General features: G+C 38.0%; 2 protein-coding genes and 2 long non-coding RNA genes across 6 annotated transcripts in view; 2 read left to right on the plus strand and 2 right to left on the minus strand.

The window, feature by feature from the left end:
* On the plus strand, positions 1-9,574 carry GAR1 (GAR1 ribonucleoprotein). Of its 3 annotated transcripts, none has more exons than XM_007999535.2 (7): positions 1-269; positions 624-849; positions 2,420-2,574; positions 3,492-3,551; positions 7,269-7,410; positions 8,820-8,888; positions 9,257-9,574. In XM_007999535.2, exons 2-7 carry the CDS (start codon positions 636-638, stop codon positions 9,268-9,270), a joined length of 654 nt encoding a protein of 217 aa, XP_007997726.1. In that variant the 5' UTR covers positions 1-269; positions 624-635; the 3' UTR covers positions 9,271-9,574. The 3 variants fall into 3 exon arrangements, with proteins under 3 accessions (XP_007997726.1, XP_007997725.1, XP_007997728.1); XM_007999534.2 differs by lacking the exon at positions 1-269 and adding an exon at positions 278-472; XM_007999537.3 differs by lacking the exon at positions 1-269 and adding an exon at positions 278-387.
* Positions 3,562-12,990, minus strand: LOC103236111 (uncharacterized). The gene is made up of 3 exons (XR_498064.3): positions 12,891-12,990; positions 5,757-5,836; positions 3,562-3,942 (listed from the first exon to the last, which is right to left on the minus strand). It is a non-coding gene; the product is annotated as an uncharacterized lncRNA (long non-coding RNA).
* The window catches only part of RRH (retinal pigment epithelium-derived rhodopsin homolog), a 19,958-nt gene continuing 5,249 nt past the window's right edge, over positions 9,662-24,370 (plus strand). The window contains exons 1-5 of the mRNA XM_007999533.3: positions 9,662-12,903; positions 17,921-18,111; positions 19,812-19,911; positions 20,448-20,601; positions 21,863-22,031. Coding sequence (XP_007997724.2) covers positions 12,798-12,903; positions 17,921-18,111; positions 19,812-19,911; positions 20,448-20,601; positions 21,863-22,031 — 720 coding nt within the window. The 5' untranslated portion in view covers positions 9,662-12,797. The remainder of the gene's footprint in view (positions 12,904-17,920; positions 18,112-19,811; positions 19,912-20,447; positions 20,602-21,862; positions 22,032-24,370) is intronic.
* LOC103236108 (uncharacterized) overlaps positions 13,293-24,370 on the minus strand; it is a 70,826-nt gene continuing 59,748 nt past the window's right edge. Inside the window, exon 5 of the long non-coding RNA XR_498061.3 lies at positions 13,293-13,566. This is a non-coding gene — a long non-coding RNA (uncharacterized lncRNA). The remainder of the gene's footprint in view (positions 13,567-24,370) is intronic.

Here is a 24,370-nt window from a genome sequence, read left to right on the forward strand (position 1 = left end):
CACGGCGCCGCGTTAGGCAAGTTGACCTCTCTGTCGTAAATTAGTGGTTAAAGTTAGATATTGCCACTTTTCCAAAGCTAAAGGCTGTTTTGGAACCAGTGTCGCTGGTTCCGCGCGTGACTGCCTTTTTTTTGGCAAACCAGTTATTCAAGTTTCTGGTCTAAAAAATCTCTGTGGCTGTACGGTAGCCGAGGAGGTTCCAGCGCGGCGGAAGTACCCAGTGGGTGGGTGTGCGCGCAAGGCCAGGGCCAGAGGGGCACGTGGCGCCGGTGAGTGACCGTAGAAGCCGGAGGATTTGAAAATGGTGGACGCGGAACCCAGCTGCCGGAGGGAGGGAGGAAGGAAGGGGATGCGGTGCGAAGACCTTGCTGTCTGAAGGGGGAGGAGGTACTAATCCTGGGGCGGCAAGGCTGGTGTGTTTGGTCGGTCGGCGCTCGGGAGACCATGAGGAAGTAAACTCTTCACCCATCAGGTTGGTGGTCACTGGCTGTCTGACCGTGGGTGAGGTGACAGGGCTGCTTTTGTCCCCTTTATGGTGTTCTCACCGCGGCTCCGAGGGGTTGGAGTGTGCTCAGAGGCTACAGTGATCAGAAGACACGGGTCGTTTTTTTTTTTTTCACCAGGGAGGAGAGAGAATGTCTTTTCGAGGCGGAGGTCGTGGAGGCTTTAATCGAGGTGGTGGAGGTGGCGGCTTCAACCGAGGCGGCAGCAGCAACCACTTCCGAGGTGGAAGCGGCGGTGGAGGCGGCGGCAATTTCAGAGGCGGCGGCAGGGGAGGATTTGGACGAGGAGGTGGCCGCGGAGGCTTTAACAAAGGCCAAGACCAAGGACCTCCAGAACGTGTAGTGTGTATGCAGTCTTCAATATTTAGCCTATTTGAAGGAATAGGGGTGGGTTGTGGGTTTGTGTTATTAGTCCAGCAAGTTTGGGATACACAAGCCTGTGTGGAGAATGATGTAAACTGACATAATCGTACAGTAGCACGTAAGGGTGGGGTGGGGAGATCAAGAAAGCTGAGGGATACTTAAAATGCATCATGGAGGTGGAACTTCAGGGTTGACAGGAAGATATTAAATAGGTAATAGCGAGTACTTATCCCTAATTCCCCAATTTTACAGATGAGAAAACTATGATTTAGAGTTAAGTTTTTATAGCTGAAATATAAGTATAGCTGAAATACAGGCTGGGTGCCGTGGCTCACGCTTGTAATCCCAACACTTGGGAAGCTGAGACAGGAGGATCGCTTGAATCCGGGAGTTAGACACCAGCCTGGACAATAAAGCAAGGACCCTGTCTGTACAGAAAAAGAAATACAAAGCCAAGTATTCTGACTCCAAAGCCCATGCTTTATATTACTACTTAAAAGTAGATAAGTGAGAAAACAATTTGCTTGAGAGGGAAACTGCCAAAGAGGAAGTCGAGAAAAAGACCCATTTAGGATAGTTTTATAGTAATTAATAATGAGATGGGAATGGAAGTCACAGAGAGTGAAACTTACTACATTAAAGAGGAGAGAGGGTGAAGCGTGTCTAAGAATGGTTGGATGAGTATGCAGGATGGTTTGAAAGGAGCAGTTTCTAGAATAAAAGATTCCAGCCTGCAAGCTGTTGTACCAGTCCATACACGAGGCATTGAGAGCCTGATTCAGGATGGTGAGGAAAAAAAGGAAGGGTTAGATAGGAGAGAGATTTCAAAGGAAACAAAATCGGTAGAACTTAGCTAATGCTGATAATAAAGGGTTCCAGGTTTTGAGCTTGGGTGATAGGAATGAAGAGTTGGTTTTGCAGGAATGTGTTAAGTATTTTAGTTTAGGGTGACAGTCTAGTTAGTTAGAACTAAAGGTAGTTATTTTGAGATTCCAGATGTCCTTGAAAACAATGAATCATTGTTAAAGAGGTGGTAGTGGGAATGGGAAAGTTCTGAGGCAAGAGAGAAAAAAAAAAGAACAAAGGGTGATTCTTTTAGGGGTTGAAGAAAAGGGAGTGAAGAAAAGGAATAACCAAGAGAATGAAGCAGAGTTTTGAATCAGATAATAAATTTTAATAAGATAACTGTTACAGGTGGAATGGTCTCAATGTGCCAGGCACTGTTTTAAGCACTTGACATTGGTTATTCCATTGAGTTCTTACATTACTGTATATTAGGTATAGCTGTACATTATATGTTACTAGTGTCTACTAAAGAGGAAACACTGAATTAGAGAAAGGGTGGGTAACTTCTCCTAGGTCACATAGCTAGTGTGTTGTGGAGTTGGTATACCAGCCCAGGAAGTCCACACTCTTAATGACTGTGGTCTTCTGCCTCAGAGGAGAGCAGGTATGGTGAAGTCCCAGGTAGCCAAGAAGAAAGCTTCCAGAAGAAGTGGGTCAGTATCGTTTGAAATAGTTCTGTGTTTTAACATTTTCTTGTCCTATTTCAGTATTAGGAGAATTCCTGCATCCCTGTGAAGATGATATAGTTTGTAAATGTACCACAGATGAAAATAAGGTGCCTTATTTCAATGCTCCTGTTTACTTAGAAAACAAAGAACAAATTGGAAAAGTGGATGAAATATTTGGACAGCTTAGAGATTTTGTATCCTTTTTCATTGGAAGACCTAATAATATTCAAAGGTTGCTATTTGTATTTTTGTGAGGAGGCAGTTAAGTGTAAATTAGACTTGTTGCTTCATTAAATTAGACAGGATTGCTACAGATTGAATCATGAAGGAGAATCAAGGGGAGAATGTATTCATCCATAGATATTAAAATGATAGACCCTAGCAAGGTGACTTTTTTTGGAAAATTCTAGAAATGATGGCCATTTGGATAAGTACTACAGGATTAAGTTGGCTGATTTGGATGTAGTGGTGCCACTGGAAATGTAGAATTAGAAGCTGTTTGGTGCCCCCACTACCCTGGAAACTCCTTTCTTGCTTTCTCTCTTTCTTTCTCTTTCTCTTTCTCTGTCTTTCTCTTTCTCTTTTTCTCTTTCCCTCTCTCTTTCTCTTTCTCTCTCTCTTTCTCTCTTTCTCTCTCTCGCTCTTTCCCTTCCTCCCTCCTTCTCTTTTTTTCTTTTTTCTTTTTTCTTTTTTTTTGACAGAGACTCTTTCTGTTGCCCAGGGTGGAGTGCAGTGGCATGATCTCAGCTCAAGCAACCTCCGCCTCTTGGGTTCAAGCAATTCTCATGCCTCAGCCTTTCAAGTAGCTGGGATTACAGGCGAGCACCACCGTGCCCGGATGATTTTTGTGTTTGTAGTGGAGGTGGGGTTTCACCATGCTGGCCAGGCTGGTCTCAAACTCTCATCCTCAAGTGATCCATCTGCCTTGGCCCCCTGAAGTGCTGGGTTTGCAGGTGTGAGCCACCACACCCAGCCCCTGGAAGTTCATTTCTTATCTTTCCTATATATGTCTATATATTCTAACCTTGTTTTTGAAATTATACATCAATTCAGAAGGTTTGATAGTGTCTTTCATCGTAATTGCTCATTTGTTCCTTAATAAAAATAATAGTATTTTTCAGTTAAATTGTCAGAAAACATGAAGGCTTCATCCTTTAAAAAACTACAGAAGGTGAGTCAAACTTATGATACTTGGGATCCTTGGTTTTATAAGGGAATGACCTATGTTAGGAAAGTCGTACTTGGAGCACTTGAGATTTTCCCAACATATCACTAGTAAAGCTCTTAAACTGAAATGTTCTGTGCTATAAATATTGAACATACTAATCTTTGAAAGTGATTTATTTGATACAGCCTTTTAGAAAGTAAAAATCACTACTTTTGCTTATATTACCAAAATCTGTAAACTGCTAGAGTAAGAGTTTTTTGTTGATGTAAAACTCTTATTGAAAAGCATTCATGACCAAACATTCTAGGTGGAATCTTAATTTATAAAACTTACGTTATTTGAGAGAAGGTAGGTACTAAGTGATTTCACAAGAACTTCAATAACATGATATATGCTGTGAAGGAAAAATACAGGTTGCCATGAGAAGCTTTGTAGTGCCACCAACTTTAGTCTGTAGTGTTTGCTGAAAAGGTGAGCTTGAAACTGAGGTCTGATTGTTGACTAAGAGCAGTTTCCACAACTGGTTGCATGTCAGAGTTATCTTGGGGAGCTTTTAAGAAGATGTACTTCCAGTTTCCACTTCTGGAAATTTGACCTAGGAGCTCCTAAGTAGGGCCCAGGAAAAGCTCTTGGGTAATTTTTTTTTTTTTTGAGACAGAGTCGCGCTCTGTCACCCAGGTGAGAGTGCAGTGGCGCGATCTCGGCCCACTGCAAGCTCCGCCTCCCGGGTTCAAGCCATTCTTTGGCCTCAGCCTCCTGAGTAGCTGGGACTACAGGCGCCGGCCACCATGCCTAATTTTTTTTTTTTTTTTTTTGAGACGGCGTCTCGCTGTGTCTCTGTCGCCTGTTCTGGAGTGCAATGATGCAATCTCAGCTCACTGCAAGCTCTGCCCCCTGGGTTCACACCATTCTCCTGCCTCAGCCTCCCGAGTAGCTGGGACTACAGGCGCCCGCCACCACGCCCAGCTAATTTTTTTGTATTTTTAGTAGAGACGGGGTTTCACTGTGCTAGCCAGGATGGTCTCGATCTCTTGACCTTGTGATCCACCGGCCTCAGCCTCCCAAAGTGCTGGGATTACAGGCGTGAGCCACTGCGCCCGGCCAGCACTTGGATAATTTTGATGTAGTTAGGCAAACACTTGAGAGTTTCTGAGCTAGTGAAAGAGGAAGAGGAAAGTGCATTCCAAGTAGAGAGAACAGTGTGTGCAGTCTCTGAGAGCAGGCAACTGAAAGGATACAAAAAGGCAGACGTATAGGTTAGGAATGAAACATTTAGGAGAGGTGGGGAAAAATGTGAATTAAGACCAGAGAGGTAGGAGGGGGCTTGATTAACTTAAGCCTTCAGGTCCTAAGAAAGAGTTTAGACTTTAGTTTCAATTGTGTTTTAATTTTGAATGACGGGATGACACAGTTAAATGTATGCGTCAAAAGAATGCTGGGAAGATACAAAGGCACCTTGGGAAGAGGTCACTATTGTGTGAGAGGGGCCAGGTAGGAGGCTATAATAGTAGTTCTGAAAGAGATGATATTTTGGACTCGGTAGTGACAGTGGAAATGGAGAAAATGGATATATGAAAGGTACAGGAAGTAGAATCAATAGGACCTTGTAATTGACTAGCTATCGAAATTGAAGAGGTAAAAAATATCACCATCTTTCAGATGTCTGACATCAACATCTTTGTGGGTGATGGTACCGATTAATTAAATGGGCAACAGTACAGAAGATGGGGATTAGGGGAAGATAATGAGTTTGGTTTTGGACATAGTGAGGTTGAGGTACATGTGAGACAGTCATGGTCAGAAGTTTAAAGGAAGAGTCTAGACTGGAAATAAATTGGGAATTTGTTAACACAGTGTAGGAAGAAAGAATAAAAGGAAAAGAGCACCTATGAAAAGTTTTGGGGCACCTCCTAAAGCTAAATGTCTGTTAGTGGAAACTCAGAAGTAATTGCCAGTTTAAAAAAAGCAAACCACAAGCCTGTCATAAAAGTGGTATCACAAAAATTGAGAATGTTTCCAGGAGGGACTGCTCAGCTATGGCAAAATGATGCAAAGTGTTCATTGGAAGACAGCCACATAGACGTCAGGGAGTCATGGAGCCAGTGCAGTGGTGGGCCCAGGAGCCAGAATGGAATAGGAAATGAGAAGGAACAATAGCTTGTTGTTAGCATATGGCTACTAGTTGTAGAAACCTTGGCAAATACTCACAGGATTGACTGCTTCTGGCATGCCTGGAGCTATTGAACCCAGAAAGAAACAGTGCTGAAAAGGGATTCTCATCTTGTGACCTGAAAAACAAAGAAGCTGGTAATAGCCACTTAAATTCATCAGAATCCCTGTCCCTTTTCTCAGAATTATTTATTTGAGGGCTTAGTTTTTTGGGTTTTTGCTTTTTAATTACAGATACTAACTTGAGTACATTCTACCTCCCGGTTTGCGTACCCCCTGCTATGTTGAGATTCAGCCCTCCTTACCCAGCCTGCATTATTATGAAGTCTGTAGACCGGTGCTCTCCACTTGAACTTTCTGCAATGATGGGAGTCCCTGCCTAGTAAAGTAGCTCTTAGCCACATGTAGCTATTGAGCACCTGAAGTGTGGCTCATGTGACTCAGGAACTGAATTTTTAATCATTAATTAATTTAAATATAAGCCACCTGCGGCTAGCGGCTGCCATATTGAACAGTAGATCTAGACAATATTTTTGAGATGATGGGCTCTGAAGGGAAGATGAGTAATAAGGTGATATCTAGAGAGGGATGCAGATATCTTATTATAAGTAATATATTACAGTTTTGAAATCCTCGTGTGTTTTGTGTAGAAGAACTATGATACAATATGCCCTTTACATTTCATTATCTGAGAAATGTCCTCTTTAACCCCAGTTATAGGATGGGTATAGTTTTTGTATATCCTTCATTACTTTGTGTGTTCAGAAGATAGTTACCCTTTTGATCTTTATTAAAGACTTGAAACAGCTAGTATGCGAATGCTTTATTTTGAATTTTAATGCTATGTTTTAAATAGTTTTATTTTTCTTACGGCAATTCTGTTGAGTGGAAATATTAAATAATCTATTTCTAAAGAGAAATAAGATTGAATTGGTCTTGATTTTTTTATATGCATGTAATGCTTATTGTGTGCCAAAGTGCAAGTGCCTTATATACATCACTTTTTTGATCATCACACAAACATGTGAGATAGGTACTCTATTCTCTACATTTTACAGATAAGGAAACTAAGGTAAACTAACACAGGAACAGAAAACCAAACACCACATGTTCTCACTCATAAGTGAGAGTTGAACAGTGAGAACACATGGACCCAGGGAGGGGAACATCACACACCTGGGCCTGTCAGGGGGATGGGGGGAAGGGGAGGGAGAGCATTAGGGCAAATACTGAATGCATGCGGGGCTTAAAACCTATATGATGGGTTGATAGGTGCAGTAAACCACCATGGCACATGTATACCCATGTAATAAACCTGCTCGTTCGTTCTGCGCATGTATCCCAGAACTTAAAGTAAAAAACAACAACAACAACAAAAAAAGAAACCTAAGGTAGTAAGAAATTAAGTCCCTGCCCAGAGATACATAGTAGAAGGTGGTAGGGTTGGGGGGGTTTGAACCCAGGCAGTTTTGACTCTATCACGTAGCTTCTTAATGATTATACTATACTGTCCCCCAAGTCGTACACTAATTGCTTTTATTATGTTTCCAGTTTTATATAGACCCATATAAGCTGCTGCCACTCCAGAGGTTTTTACCTCGACCTCCAGGTGAGAAAGGACCTCCAAGAGGTGGTGGCAGGGGAGGCCGAGGAGGAGGAAGAGGAGGAGGTGGCAGAGGTGGTGGCAGAGGCGGTAAGTTACTTGGGGAAAATTTCTGATGAAATTTCAAAGTCATAGCTGATTAATATAATACAATTTAGCTTTGTACATAGCAAACCCTCCCTTATGGTTCTTTTTATTAAAGCTGTTTTCAAATATTGGCAGATCGTCCATCATAATAATGCTTCATTTCAACAACTTGCTTAAAAAGAAAAAAATCTACTAAAGTATACTTTTGAGGGACTTCATTTCTTTGGGTTATTCATGTTTTCTTGGGCATTTTAATAAACCATAGGATTATCTTAATTTTAATTTCTTAGTTAATATCATTGAGTGTAGACTGCATACTGAAAGCTGGTCATACATTCTTTTAATTTCCGTGTATATTCTTTTAATACTCAGCAAAAGCTTTTGAGATAGATGATATCCTTATTTTATGAATGAGGAAATGGAGACTTACAGAAATTAATTTGCCCCAGTCAAACAATTGGCAGACCTAGAATTAAAATGCATATCTTCTGATGTCGTGTCAAGAACGAATAAATTCATTGCTGTGATCTCACTGTTTAGATGTACGCCTTTCCCCCAAGGTTTTGGCACATTCATCATTATGCACAGCTAGGTGATCAGCAGGGCTCTGGGGAGTGAGACTGCCATGCCCTGGGAGTAGGAGGACGGGGAGTGATGAGGTAATGGGCAGAGCCAAAGCGGAAAGGGAGAGGAACTGAAAGTTGGGCTTAGACAGCTTTTGTTACTGGAGCTGAAAAAGAGAAGGAATGCTTTACTTTGGCATCTCTCAATTTAATCATCATTTCACTCTATAAAGGTACTTTTTTGTGTCCATATGGGTAGGAAAATTTTCAGGGGTACCTTCTTGAGAATTTGATAAATAGAGATTCCCCTGTTCTCATTTGATGTTGAGTATCATTTAACATTTCAAAAAATTCACAACTATCTTATTTTTTTAAAATCTTAACTTATGTAGCTCAGTTAACCTTAACTATCATATTTATTATCGTGCCCCCAGAACAAAAGCACCCATATCTGCCATCCGTTGTTCTTAGGATACAAAGCCTTAGTTCTATCAAACTATCCTTAGTGGAATCAAAAAGTATTTATCATAAGCAAGAGCTAAGGCAATAATCATACATTTAACAAGACTTAATCATACTTTAACAAGTTTTTCTAATTTATTGAAATTGAATAATCTGGGGATTTAACCTGTTGCCCAGTTGGTAAACTACTAGTTTCTCCATTTTTATCTTGTAAAATTTTTTCCATGATAAAATATATGAATCTTTTTTTATTCATTATAATTATAGTTATTGTATTGATCTTTGTAGGCTTATCAGTATAAGAGGTTATATAGTTAATAACTGTTAATGTTTATTATTTATCTACTATTTAAATATTTTGCATTATTATTTAATAAATGTTTTTAGGTGGTTTTAGAGGTGGAAGAGGAGGTGGAGGTGGAGGCTTCAGAGGAGGAAGAGGTGGTGGTTTCAGAGGTAGGTATTATTTTTAAGTTGCTTAATTTTTAGAATTGATATTATCTGGCATTTTGTTTTTGCTTAAGTTTAATTTTTTCTGCCAGCAAGTATATGGAACATATGGTGTTCTTTGCTTAGCCTAATTTGTGGTTTCATTTTATATCACTTGGTTTTGCGTTTTCAGTTTTTTAACCTAATTCTAATTTGTTTTGCTTTATTATTAATTTGAAAAAAAAGGTGTATATGAATCTGACAGTTACATTTGGTAAAGTATGGTTGCTAAACATTATAGGAACTAATGCTGATTTTAAACTTGAGATTTACGTTATAATACTATTAAAAATCCATTTTCTGTGCCCTTAATACTTTAATTTTCTCTTAATCAGGAAGAGGACATTAAGTGAAACAGTTGACAGACATCACCAATTGACTTCTGTATTAACCTGCATGATCTGTTTCTACTGTGGATTGGAAACTTGGTTCTTGAGCAAGTCTTGAAGATCTTGGTCATTTTATGACAGTGGATCAAAAATGTTAGCATCATGCAAAGCAACGGAAGAGTGAATCTTGCTCTAAAAGAGCATGAACAAATCTTTCTAATGTTTTGTACAGTGCCTGGCACTCTGTGGGTGCCTAATAAATGGACGGGAGTTTTCATTTGAAGCATATTTGAATTTTTAAAATAAAGTGTTTTATTCCCTTAAGTTATTTAGAGTGTGTTTATTAAATGAAACCCATTTTTTGAAGTAGAAAGGAATAACTAAAACTTAAACATAGTGAATTGCAGATCGAAAAAAGGATTTATTTGTATTACTGATCTTTTAAAAAATAGGCTGCTGTAGCAGTACTTTAAGAGTATTTACAAATTAACACCCCTTTCAAAACCCTGGCCTTTTATGTATGAGAAGATAGCTCTGTATTTCCCTTTTGTATTTTAATACATAAATCAGTTAAGCTGTTTCTCTAATTGCAATTAATAATTGATTTAAAAATTTTCCATATTAGTAACGTGTTAAAGATGGAGTAGCTCTGTTCAAGTGAAAAACTGTAGCAAGAAATTTTTAAAAAGCAGTTACTTTTTCTCATCCAACATGAATATTAAAAGTTTTACTGAATGTTATTTTTACTTTTTTAAAGGGACTCTAAAAGTTTAAGGTGTTATTGACTACACATGAATATTTGATTGCATACTACATGTTCAGATTGCTGGGTAAGGATGTTAAAAATGAAATTAGTTTTGGTCACCATTGCTAGTGAATGTAAAGAAATGACTGTGGTAGCAAGTTAGAATGCTGTGATAGCCATTTACCCTGCCATTCATTTTTCACTTCTCAGAAGGAATGATGTTTCTGTATCATTTGTTAAATTATCTAACATGCTCATGGAGGAATGCTCTTGAATGCTCATTTGAGGAGCATACAGTGTTGTCTTTGTCAGTATTTGGGGTTTTATCTTTTTTTGATTGATGGAATTGCAGCAGGATGAATTAATATATATGAGGAGCAAATGTGTTGAAAATTACAGTTTTTACAGTAATAGGCAGTTATGCTTTTACAGTTTAGGACAGGAGATTATTTGATTTAAAACTGTGGTGATGAAATTTTCATGCAGTGTTAGGGCCAGGGTTTTTGCTTTTGGTTTGGAAAAGATGTTAGTGAGCACCAAAGGGTGATGGCATTGTCCCAAAGACAAATAATAATAGTGCAACATTTCTACAGTTTTTTTTTTTAACATTAAAAATAAATCTAAAATGGCAATAATGGAGATAATGTATAGATCAGTAGACAAACCACTTGGAGATTTTACCTTTTAGCTTATGCATATCTTTTGGTCACTGGCCATCTTTAAGCTTTTATTTCCATATCTTTTCCCTTTTTTTCCTTATAGTTTCTGTTTTTTTGAGATAGAGTTTTGCTCTTATTTCCCAGGCTGGAGTGCGATGGTGCAATCTTGGCTCACTGCGACCTCCACCTTCCAGGTTCAAGCGATTCTCCTGCCTCAGTCTCCTGAGTAGCTGGGATTACAGGCATGTGCCACCATGCCCGGCTAATTTTGTATTTTTAGTAGAGACGGAGTTTATCCATGTTGGTCAGGCTGGTCTTGAACTCCTGACCTCAGGTGATCTGCCTGCCTTGGCCTCCCAAAGTGCTGGGATTACAGGTGTGAGCCACCACACCTGGCCTAGTTTCTGGGTTTTTTGAGGCATTCATTTTGAATCAAATTCACATGTATTTCTAAGCCTTATCCCAATATAGCTTTTCTGTATCACCCATGAAGGAAGCATAAAAAAGAACTTCGAATGCACATACCTCACTCATATCAAAATTTTCGTCTGCAGCAGAAAGGTGACTATCTGAAATTACATATTTCTCAGGTTTTAGAATAATTATTTCTGGAAACGTTGTCATGGATGCTACAACTAGGTATAACTTATTATAGAAAAGGAAGGTAGTATGACCCAAAGCAAATTCAGAAATTCTAAGTTTTATTTTGCATACCGAATGAAAGAAAAGACAGATTTTTTAAAGGGAGTGATTTCCTCTTGGGTATTATGTTTATTGCTCTAGGGTCATTTGAAGACACGATGCTGATGAGATTCTCTTTTCTAGTATAGGTATAACAACATTACATTTATAAAAATGTGAGTACTGGTAGCTATAAGATTTGGGACAGATAAATCAACCTGTTCATCTTGAGTTTATACACATGCAAGATAACTGAGGCAAAAGGATTGTCTTAGGCTTCTGTGCCATTCTAGGATTTATGAAATTAAACTAAGTGGGTAAATATAGCCCTCTAGTGGTTCTTTTTTATGCTTACACTATTAACTTTGATGCATCTAAGCATTTCTCTAATGTTTACTGATTTTAAGAAACTGAGGAGAATCAGATTTTAATAATGTTAATAACATAAAGAATATGGGAAAAAGGTAATAGGGATACCTTATCATTCTAACCAAATATGTTCAGGTTAGTTTTCAGGTTGTAATGCAATAATCCAGAATATTTTTATTCTATACTTTACAATATCAGTGATTGAATTCAGATGCTTTGGCAAAGTATACAATGATTACTAACAGATAATATTAATTACTCATGTGCATATCAAACTATAGGGGAAATTAACAGGTGGATGGTGGAGTTGATCATGTTATATCCATGCTATGAAATAGCTACTAATAAATTAGACTATTAGATTCTGAGTTTATTGACTTGGAATTTATAATACAGCCTTAGGGGAAAACAAGTTGCATTATACATATACACATATATACTTATTTTTTTCCCCTCATTTTATTCATACAAGTGGAGGAAACCTCAAACACTTGTATGAATATATGTATAAGCAGAGAAAAATGTAAGAAAGGATATGCACCAACAATACTGGTAACCTTTAGGAGAGTGAGATTTGGAAGTTGGAAGGAGACTACTTCTTTATTACTAATATTTAAATTGTTAAGAAAAAAAAAAAAAAGGAGCTAAAATGGAAAAACTGGAAGGGTCAACAGAAAACAGGGACCTTAATCCGAATAGTTTTAGAGGACTAAGGCTGGCTCTTAATTTCCAGCAGAAATCAGTTAAGTCTGATCCTATACTGATTTCCTGAGTTTGTTTATTGTTTAAATGGGATGTGTGTGCTTGATAATCTCCTTAGAAAGAAGACTGATGCCCAAATAGGTTAAAATGTGTGGTGCTTGGTATTTCTTTTTGTTTTGCTAATAAGCTTTTCCCTTATTCTGGGAATTAAAATCCCTTCCTCTTTAGTCCAATTAAATCTGTTAAGGGAGGGCCTCTATGAAAAGGCCCTTCTTTGAGATCTCTAAGTGGAAATGATTGGTCCTGAAAAATCTTTCCTCAGTAGCTTGTAAAACTGTTCATAATTATCGAAGGCTTATTATGAAGGGTGTCTCGGTATCTTCCCTCCAAAATGCTAAGAAATAATTTAGGCAACAGTTCAGACTCTAAAAATGAAGATGGCTCGGTCTTTTCACAGACTGAACACAATATTGTTGCAACTTACTTGATTATGGCAGGTATGGATGTTTAATTAACAGTTATCTTTCTTTAGAATAGGCGAAGAAAGGCAGAAGTTTTCAGCATAAGGCATGCATTGTTTCCGGTTCCATATTATTGGCCAACCCCGACAAGTCATTTATCCTGACTTGGCTTGCTTGTTGGTAAATGAGGATGATGATATTCTATTTCTGGGCTGTAAAGATCAAATAAGAGAATGTGGGTGAAAGAATAAGTGAAAACATTGTTAGTGATGGCTATTGTCACAGGTTATTTTGAATTTTGATAAATAAGAGCAGTGAAGTGGGGCTGAGGAAAGTTTTCTATGTAATAAATCGTTCTTTTATAAAAACCTATGTATTTGGTTACTGCATTGTCAGAGTTTTTATTGGAGAAGAGTATGCACCATGGCAAAAATGTATTTTTAGCATCATTTACTATTCTTATATATAACCCTCATATTTTTGTTATTGGTGGTAGAATTTAGCTAAGGACTTAAAGTCTCTGGAAAGAAAAAGTCCTAAGAAGACAGAGCAGAGTATATTGTCATTGAGGACAGAGTCTGAGAATTCAGCTTGTTCCGGAATGCTTATTGGAAAACTCTTGAGTTTTGGATTTCATCTTTTAGTATATTTGCAACTGTGAGCAAGTTTCTTCTCCTTTTTGTTCTTCCATTTTCTCATCTGTAAAACAAGCATAAGAATAAGTTACCTGTCATGATTGTTATAAGGAGTAAAATTAAGTGACACATAAATGCCATATAGTAGGTGTTGGACAAATATTTGTTTCTTTTTCCCTTTCCTCCTCACATACTCACTGATGTAAAGGATTGTTTGCAGAAGAAAAGGGATGGGGGAATGACAGTAGAAACTTTTTATCTTTTAATGTGTCATTGAAGTGTGTAACTTTTGTATTGAGTAATCACTTAATTTTCAACTTTAATGAGTTTTAGAATTAACTTATATTGAGTTCATTGTTTTTTGCATTGACTTTTATAAAAATTTTCAAACATATTCAAAAGTAGAGTGAAAAGTATAACACATCATCCTATACCCAGTTTATAATTGTTTAGTTTCTTCCTTATAATTCAGTGTATTACTTCTAGTGCTAGAAATTGAGCTCCTCAGTTAAGTTTTGTGATTTTAGTGACATGTTATCTTGTTCATTTGAATACCTCTGTATGATAAGTACTAGACAAGTTCTAATTTTTTTGTAATTGCAAAAAAGACTGAGAAAATCTCATAACAATTACATGGAAATACCTTTTATACAAGTGTTTGGTTTAGTTATTTGTAGATGAGCAAAAAAAAAAAAAAAAAAAAAAAACCAACTCAAACTATCCTTTTTTGACCTGGTTACAAAATTAGCATGCAGAAAATATTCTACTTAGTTCTTATCTCCGTAACAGTAGTAATAATAGTAATCTTACTACTGCTACTAATGTTATTTGAACACTTGCTATATACCAAGCACTGTTGTAAAACCTTACACATACAGAATAATTCATCCTTACACTAATTCAGTAAGTTACCCTTCAGTTTTATTTCTCTAGTTTATATAGATGAAGAGCTTAAGAAACTTGTCCAACACACACATCTACTAAGTAGCTACAGCAGGATTTGAACCCAGGCATTTTGGTTCTACAGCCCTCACACATAAATCCGAGTCAGCTTTATCAAGGTATATACAATGAGTGTGTGTTATTTGCTTGTGTTTCTGGTGGATCCACTGAAGAAAGCATATCTGACCTCTTTATGCTTTTGTTCTGCCCCTGCATCAAGCATCTATTTTTCTTTAAATCCCCTAACTTTCCTCCTTTAACAAAACTCACGTAAACTCGCAAATCAAAACCAAAACTATGAGGAAAGGGTGTAGTGAAAGCATTTATTTCATTTGTTACTTTTACCAAGAGCCTATTTAGATTTTTTTGTTTTTTATTTAATGGTTAATTTGATCTTTCATTTAGATGTTGGCTCCTATAAACTGTTACAACTTCCAGTGCAACAGAAGTTTTGTTAATTTATTGTGTCATTGAGCACTCTCCCTTTCCCCAATTAAGACTGGGAGGTAAGAGTACATGGTGAATTTGAGGATCTGAAATAAATCATTATGGATGAACTGTAAAATGAAGGGTAAGAGATAGATTGAAAAAGATGGCTGAGTACCAGACAGTGACGAGCCATGTAAGTATTAAAGGTGACAGGGAGTCACTGAAGCGTTTGAAATGAGAGTGACATGATCTGATTTGCATTTTAGAAATGTGCTATAGTGGTAGCTAAGAGACCACATAGGAGGCCATTGCAGTGATTCTGAGGAGGGAGTAATGGCAGTGAGGACAGAAGGAAGTAGATACATTCAAGAGCTAGAAGGTAGAATTGATGAATGGATGATGGGATTGTGGGAAAAGGAGAGAAGTATCGAAGATGACGCCTAGGTTTCTTTTTTGAGCTACTGAATAGATGGTGATGCTCTTCATCAAGATAGGAACACACTTGGGGAAGAATAGGTTTGAGACAGGAGAAAAAATCTCTCAGTTCAATTTGAGAGGTGTTCAATAAAAAGCTGGACATATGGGTTTGAGTGTCCGGAGGCTGAAAAGTATCAGGGTATAGCCTTGGGTATGAAGAAATCACTCAGAGTATGTGTTAAATGTGAAAAGAAAGGGGTCTAGGACAGAAGGTTGGATAATGCACATATTTAATAAGACACAGATGGAGAAAGAAAGGCCAGGAAGTAGATCAAGAAGAGTCTGTTGAAGAGATTGGATGGAAGTCACAGAAGACGAGGGAAAATGTTTCAAGAGTGAAGAAGAAGTCAACATCAAGTGCTACTTAGCATTTAGACTGACTGTCAGATGGGACTTAAATCTAACAACTAGGTGATCTATTATATACCCATTAGAAGACCTACAGCTGTGGAAACAAGGCAGCGTGCTTGGCACAGCTGCAGAGAGAATGGGCTAAACAGCTTACTTCATACCCTCCATTATTTGTAAGACTCCCAGAATTATAGTTCCTTTGTTCTGGTTGTGTACTTGGTAGGCAGCAATTTACTGCACTGTTTTTATCTAACTTTAAAAACAAATCATTGAATTTGTAGCTAGCCCACAAAGTCTTCATTTCATTAAATTCTTTGGAGTATATCTTGTATACATGCTACAATCCTAGATGCTAAAAATAGGGCCAAAGAATCATCAAATTTTCTGTCATTGTGTTCTAATTATCTTGAAGGAATGATAGAAATTAAGCAATATGGGTTTTAGTTGTAGCCCACTTATTAAATAAATAAAGCTGTATGTCACATATTCAAAAACCACAGAAATCATGAGGAGCCTGAAAACTACACGAAGACTAGGAAAAGTAACAGTTAAATTATATAGCGTTACATAAGACTAAGTTAATCATAAGCAAGTAGTTTGGAAATTGAGGGAGGAGAGGATAGTGTGGGTAAGAGAAGGCTTAGGGGTTGAACTGGTTTGAAGGATGGATGGCATTTGGATAGGCAGAGGGAAGGAGCAGGGTGCTCCAAGTGGGAGAAATATGAGTCAAGCATGGTGTATCTGGGGAAAAACTGGAATGGAGAGTTCGCTTGGCAAGTGTAGAAATGTGCTTCTGGAGAGTGACAACAGATTGAGGCAAAGAGCCTGGAATATCAGGTTGGGACATTTGGATTTTTATCCCACAGCCAGTGGGGAATATTACAAGTTTTTGGGAGGAGAAGAGCCTTGGTTAAGTCTTATGTTATAGCAAGCTGATTCTGCCAGAAGCAAGAAGGGGAAAAGAACAGGAATCTGGAAGGTTAGTGTAACAGGCTAAGGCAGAAGTTCTGACTGAAGTGCCAATATATGATAAAAGTTTTTACTGAGCTGATATTGTTGTATGTTGGTGCTTGGAAACTGTCCCTCTCTGACAATAATTGGGGATCGATCACCAAGTAATTCTTTTCTCGATGGGGAACTCAACTCTATTCCTGCTTGTTGCACAACCCTCCTTTAGTCTCTAACAATCCAGTAATGATTCTAGCTTCTTGACTGAAATCTACTCACACCCCACCCCCTCACACCCCTTTAGGATCTAGTACAGCCCATATCTGGCTTATGCCCTTTACAGCATGTAGGGGATGTTAAACATGCACATCCAGTACACTCAGCAGTATTTCTCAGTGTAAAATAATACAGTGGCATTCTGGTTAATAAGTTTAGTTATCCGTCTACCTCAATGCAACCAGTCTGGGGCACTGACAACACTGAGGTTCTGGACCTGCAAGCAAAGAGTCAGAAACTAAATTAAGGTGGTATCAGCTGTGAGGCTTCTCTATGGACCAAAAAGCTGGCTCAACTTCCTCTCTAGATAGACAAGTCTTGTAGTATGCATTCTTCTATTGGGGTAGGGGTGTGCTTGTGTGTGTGTGTGTGTCTGTGTGTGTCTCTGTGTGTGTGTTGGAATGAAGAATTTGGATATGTTGAGTTTCAAGAAATACTGGAATAGTCATATAATCTTACATATGGTAGATGCTTAGTAAATGACAATGAGTTGAATGAAAAATAATGTGGAACTGGAGCTTGTGTCATGGCTGAAAATAGTGACAAAAGTGCTGTGAGGATAGAATGATAATTGAAGCTTGAGAAAGGCAACTATGGAAAAAGAAGAGTCCCAGGCCCCAGGAAGGAAGAGGAGGAAGTTAAGCTGTCAAAAAGAGGGTATGGTCCATCATATATTTGTCCCCAAAATCAGCAGGAATGGTATGAAAGCCAGTGAAGGAGTTTCAAGGACAGTTCACTCAGTAGTGATGACATTAAAACCAGCCTTCAGTGCTGCCTTGTGCAATTGGCAGATTCTTTGTGTTTTAATTTTCTCATTTCTATTTCACAGAAGGGATGTGAAGATGTTACAGTTTTAAGAACAGCAGGAGCTCTTCAAATAAATGAACTAAAATAGATCTGTTATGTTTTTAAAGGGGCTTAAATATTTAATTTTGAGTCTACTTTGAAACATTCAAATTAAACAAACTGCATCATATTTTTGTGTGTGTTCTCAGGTATGATAAGTATTCTCAGCAACATAATAGTTCTGGGCATCTTCATTAAGTACAAGGAACTTCGGACACCCACAAATGCAATTATTATTAACCTGGCTGTTACTGATATAGGGGTCAGTAGCATTGGCTATCCCATGTCTGCTGCCTCAGATCTGTATGGAAGTTGGAAATTTGGATATGCAGGCTGTCAGGTATTGGAGATCATTGGAATGAAAGCAAAACAAATAGATCAAAGAAATGTAAATTTAAATGTCTAAAAAGAATCCCAAGAGTTTAAATCGAAAAAGATATTGTAGGATAATAGACACAGCGCTTTTACAGAAAAGAACTTCAGAAGTGACTAGGAATATATTGTTTAATAAGAGAAATAAAACCACCAACCATTGTTATATTTTCAAAATTCTCCCAACCCAAAGGAAGAAACAAACAAAACAACTAGCATTCAACTAAAGAAGAGTGCTGATTTGCATATTCAAATAAAAATGTGCATATTGCAAATTGAAAAAGAAATACCCTGCTTTCATCTGAAACAATAGTGATTTAATCGTAATATGGAAGATAGTTAAGTCACCATGTTGTTGAATTTTTTTCCTATAGAAAGTCCTCCTTGAGAATTGTTACTAAATGTATTTGTTATTTTTTACTAAAAAGGAAATGAGTTAATATTAATTTGCTTTAAGATAGTAGGGAAATATTACTTTTGGCCTAATTCTTTTAGCGGTTTACTATCATAAGCTAAAAACTATAGAGAATTAAATGAAAGTAGTAGTGAATACTTAATATCCACGTAAGTACCAACCAGTTTTGTTAAGTCTTACTGTTCCTCAATCTGTGCTTCAGATTGTTTTCCTTTTTAAAGACATAAAACTATACAGATAATGATGAAGGCCATTGCATACCATCCTCAATCTTATTCCTCTCATGAATGTTTTCCTATCTTATATATTTGCACATAAACCAGATACTGTCTGAATACTTTAGGTTTTGTGTAAATGATATAACATTGTTTGCATTATGTGATTTCCTTTCATTGTTCTATATTATGTTTTTGAGGTTTATCCATGTTGATGGATATGGCTGTAAGTCATTCATTTTGACTGCTATACAATATTCCATTTTATGAACATAGATAGCCCAATGTACTTTTTCATTTTACTCTTATTGGACATTTGTTCCCATTTTTTTTCTATCACAGAGAAGGCTTCAATAAATGTTCTTATATACGTCTCCTTCTGCAATACATGAGTTTCTTTAGACACATTGCCTAGGAGTGGAATGGTTTAAGTTGTAGAGAATGTTCATCTTCAACTTTATCAGAAGTAGCCAAATTGCTGTCCAAAATAGTTATTCAAATTATGAGAACATCTATTACTCCACATTTTCCTTAATACTTGGGATTGTCAGACTTTTAAATTTTCATTTTCAAGAGTGTGAAATGCCGTCTTATAATCAGCATTGCTTTGAATATTTATTGTGGTTGCATGTGTTATGTTATAAACATTCAAACGCCAGTGGGCTTTTGTGCATACCCCATTCATTCTGGCCATTTTTCTGTTGAGTTTGTCTTTTCCTCCTGTTGAATTGCCCATCTTCTGAATACTAGTCTTTTGCTGGTTTGTGGTTGTTCTGCACTCTGTTCATAGAGTGTTGTAAAGAAATTTCACTGTAAGTCTTAAAATTTTGAAAAAAAGTTCATTTTAGTTAATGAAATTATAAAATACTTTCCATAAGTTTTTATTAAACTAGTTATAATTTGACAATGAAGATGTCTTTTAAAGTAGTAAAAAAACATTTAGTATATTTGAGATATATTCTAACAATGGTACAAAAACCTAAATGATTCTTGGGAGGGTGTTTAGAATGGTAGAGTATTTTCAATTTTGGTTTTCAGGTTTATGCTGGATTGAATATTTTTTTTGGAATGGCAAGCATTGGATTACTCACTGTCGTGGCCGTGGACCGATACCTGACCATCTGCCTTCCTGACATAGGTACAACGCTTTTCTCAGCTTTCTTAATGAATCCATTTCTTGACTAATGGCCACTAATATATACGCTAAAATATAAACCTAATGGTTTGTAGTTAGGGTCAGTTTTATTTCTCTGGCAATAATTGTTCAAATGTTTCAATGGCTTCCTATTGTACTTAGAATAAAATCCAAATTTCATAAGGTCATTCATACTTTGAGGTATGGACCAAGCCCAAAGTGAGGTCTTCGTATCCACTGTTTTGCTAGGTCTGGAAAGCTACTCTTCCTGCTTATCCTCTGACTGATTCTTTTCTCATTTAGGTTTCAGCTTAAATGTCATTTTTTTTCCAGAATGTGAACTTATGTAGATAGGCTTGGTAAAAAGGGAGAACATATTTGTTACTTTTATTTGGCATTGCATGCATGTTTTGGCTCCTGAGGCCCACCAAAGTGCTCTGTAGAGAATCTACTTGATAACACTTATGAATCAAGCAAGTTTAAAAAAGTGAGTCCCATTAATGGCAAGTGCTGCTATTATTTCCTATGCTTGATAATAGGGAGAAGAATGACCACCAACACTTACATTGGCATGATTCTGGGAGCCTGGATCAATGGTCTGTTTTGGGCTTTGATGCCTATCATAGGGTGGGCTAGTTATGCCCCAGATCCTACTGGTGCTACTTGTACCATAAACTGGAGGAAAAATGATAGGTAAGAGAGAAGTTTACACTTTATAATTAAATGCTTCTAGTGTAGACATTTTCTCACCCCTTCAAATTTAAGCTCAGAACATGTGTTCCTCATACAGAAGGTGGCAAAGTGCTTCCTCGGTAGTGATAATGTGATTCTAGCAAAAGTCGGAATTGAGAAAAGTGACTTATGCTTGTTTGCAAGTAAAGGTCATCCATCTCACTGTGTCTCCTTTACCCCATTCCTTCCTCCCTCCTCTGTGTTCTCTCTTAAAGCAGCAACGCAGGGTACCAATCACCCTTCCAATATTTGCACATCTCAAAGGTAGGATCATGAGCAGGAAAAGAGTTAGTGAAGCTAGATAGAGTGTGCGGCTCTGGCAAAAGCCCAGGCTGCCTCCTTGCTGTCTTTTCAAGATGGTCTGGTGTCCAAGCACATTCTGAGAACTGCATAGCAAAAGTACAGTCACTGCAAAGATTTACCTGCTAGTTAGTGAGGCTTCTATATATTTTCCAGGAACAAGAGGATAATTTAGTTCATTAAAGGAAATGAAGGATGACTTAAAAATGAACAGAAAATTTCTAAATCTCAAACCAGATCTAAATCTAAATTTTTTTCTGCAGATTCAAAAAGTAAAGGCTGGGCACAGTGGTTCATGCCTGTAATCCCAGCAGTTTGTGAGGTTGGGGCAGGAAGATCACTTCCGCCCAGGAATTTGAGACCAGCCTGGGCAACATATTGAGACTCTGTCTCTACAAAAAAAAAAAAAAGGTGGGGGTGGAAATTTAGCTGGCTGTGGTGGTACATGCCTGTGGTCTCAGGTACTTGGTAGGCTAAAATGGAGATTGACTTGAGCTGGGGAGTTCAAGGCTACAGTGAGACATGATTGCACCACTGCACTCCAGCCTGGGTGACCGAGCAAGATTCTGTCTTGAAAGCAATTAAAAGTAAATACTTTAGACTTTATAGGCCAGATGTCTCTATCACAGCTCTTCAACTCTGTCATCATCCTGTAAAAGCAGCCATAGCCAGCATGTAAATGAGGGCACATGGCTGTTTTCCAATAAAACTTTATTTACAAAGATGAGTGATAGGCTGGAATAGGCCTACAGTCCATAGTTTGCCAATTTCTAGCCTAAATGAACTAAAAGTCAAATACACCTCTTAAACTATTTAACAATACAGTGACTACCAATATTATTTTTAATAATTATCTCCTCTTTCCCCTTTCCCCGCTTAGGACATTAAATGAGCCATCATGATTGCCTTTTCTTATTTTCAGATCTTTTGTGTCTTACACCATGACGGTTATTGCGATAAATTTTATTGTGCCCTTGACAGTGATGTTTTACTGCTATTACCATGTCACACTATCCATTAAACATCACGCTACCAGTGACTGCACTGAGTCCCTCAACAGAGACTGGTCAGATCAGATAGATGTAACAAAGGTAAGAGGTCAAAATCCTTGAAAAATTGTTGTCATGGAGCTTTTACCCACTCATAGTTGAAAGAGTCCCTGGAACCACCGCAGTCTTCTCTCCCTCATCTCCATCTCTCACTTCCCAGATCTTTCTTCTGTGTTTGCCTCCTTATTTTTTATTTTTTTGAAACGGAGTTTCATTCTTATTGTCTAGGCTGGAGTTCAATGGCACGATCTCAACTCACTGCAACCTCTGCCTCCCGGGTTTGAGTGATTCTCCTGCCTCAGCCTCCCGAGTACCTGGGATTACAGACGCCCACCGCCATGCCCAGCTAAATTTTTTGTATTTTTAGTAGAGATGGTGTTTTACCATGTTGGCCAGGCTGGTCTTGAACTCCTGACCTCAGGTGATCCGCCCACCTTGGCCTCGCAAAGTGCTGGGATTACAGGTGTGAGCCACTGCGCCTGGCCACTTGTCTTCTTATTTCTGAATCATATGCTGTTTGCTCTTTTGGATATATTTTTGGCCATCATCTCTTGATTTCCTACTGTGGATGATGAGGATTTATTCTCTTATACCACCCACCTGCCCAACTCCTCCTCCATACCTTTCTCCCTCCTTATCTGTCAGTATAATGTTAACAATATTTGGTTAGATAAAGAGGCTCTTTTGCTGCTGTCAGTATGTTTAAACACACCACAGATGTGATGAACCTTATCCTCTTCTTGGAGCCATCCTCCTGGTTCCCTGGGGCCTCTTGCTCTGCTTTGAACTGATTGCTCCTGAGGACCGCTGCTCAGAAAGCCAACATCTCCAGGTCTCCCTTCATCATCAGCTCAGGATGCTTTCATCTCCTTCCAGGGTCAAATCCCCTGTTTTCTGGAATGCTTGTCTTCCTTTTTTTTCCCTTCTTGTTCTTAGTTTATTTCCTCTGATTTGGTGGAGCACATTCTTCAATTAATTCCTGAAGTTATGGGAGAGGTAATATTTTTAAGACTTTGCATGACTGAAAATGTCTTAATTTTACTATCATATTGACTGACTGTTTGCCTGGTCTAGAATTCTAGGTGCAAAAGTAATATTCAAAGAGTTTTGAAGGTATCACTCTGCGTCTCCTAGCTTCCAGTATTGCTGCTACAAAGGCTGATGGCATTCTGGTGGTTGATGCTCTGTGATGATCTGTGGGTTCTCTCTGGAAGCTTATAGGATCTTCTCTATGTCTCTAGTTTTCTGAAAATGTATACTGATGCACCTTAGTATGAGTATTTATCCAGCACTGGGTACTTGGTGAGTTCTTTCAGTGTGGAGACTCCCATCTTGCTCTTCTAGGAGATTTCTCTTATGATTTCTCTGATGATTCCAGTCCCTCTGGTTTTTTCTCTTTTCTTTCCTTTCTCTTCTCTTTCCTTTTATTTAGATATTTAATTTGCTAGATTTATCTTCTAATTTTCTTAAATTTTCTCTCCTATATTGTCTATTTTTGTTTGTCTCTTTTGTGGTGGTTGTTTGTTTCTTTTTGTTTCTACTTTCTGGGAGATTTGCTCAACCATATCTAGGTCTAGGATAAGGGTGAGGATAGCGAAGGCCAACCCCTGGGTGCAAAATTCAAGCAAGCTCCAAAAAACTCATTAATAAAAAAAAGTGGCTTAATCTAGTACTTAAAAAAATGTAAAAATTATGTTGAACAAAATAGAAATTTTAAAGAAATACAGGATCTGACCCTGCACTTATATAATTCACCTGATTCACCTCCCCCGATCCCAACCTGATAATATCATACAACCTTTCTATTACATTTTTAACATTCTACTCTCACTTTTACAGATAGGGTAAAAACCATTAAAAATAATTCCAACTTTTATTTTAAGTTCAGGGGTACATGTGCAGGATGTGTAGGTTTGTTACATAGGTAAATGTGTGCCATGGTGGTTTGCTGCCCAGATCATCCAGGTATTAAGCCCATCCATCCATTAGCTGTTCTTCCTGATCCTCTCCCTCCTCCCACCCTCTACGCTCTGACAGGCCCCAGTGTGCATTGCTTCCGCCATGTGTCCATGTGTTCTCATCATTTAGCTCCCACTTATAAGTGACAATATATGGTATTTGGTTTTCTGTTCCTGCATTAGTTTGATAATGGCCTCCAGCTCCATTGATGTCCCTGCAAAGGACATGATCTCATTCCTTTTTATGGCTGCATTGTACCACATTTTCTTTATCCAATCTACCATTGATGAGAATTTAGGTTAATTCCATGTCATGTCCATGATTGCTATTTTGAATAGTGCTGCAATAAACACACATCTGCATGTGTCTTTATAATAGAATGATTTATATTCCTTTGGGTATATACTCAGTAAAAGAATTGC

Source organism: Chlorocebus sabaeus, chromosome 7, assembly GCF_047675955.1.
Source record: "Chlorocebus sabaeus isolate Y175 chromosome 7, mChlSab1.0.hap1, whole genome shotgun sequence".
Taxonomy (NCBI): domain Eukaryota; kingdom Metazoa; phylum Chordata; class Mammalia; order Primates; family Cercopithecidae; genus Chlorocebus; species Chlorocebus sabaeus.

Excerpts from the sequence above, each read along its gene's own strand:
- GAR1 (XM_007999535.2), top strand. The coding sequence starts at position 636 with ATGTCTTTTCGAGGCGGAGGTCGTGGAGGCTTTAATCGAGGTGGTGGA. Across the intron at positions 850-2,419 it reads ACCTCCAGAACGTGTAGTGT|TATTAGGAGAATTCCTGCAT; the intron begins GTATGCAGTCTT and ends GTCCTATTTCAG. Across the intron at positions 7,411-8,819 it reads CAGAGGTGGTGGCAGAGGCG|GTGGTTTTAGAGGTGGAAGA; the intron begins GTAAGTTACTTG and ends AAATGTTTTTAG.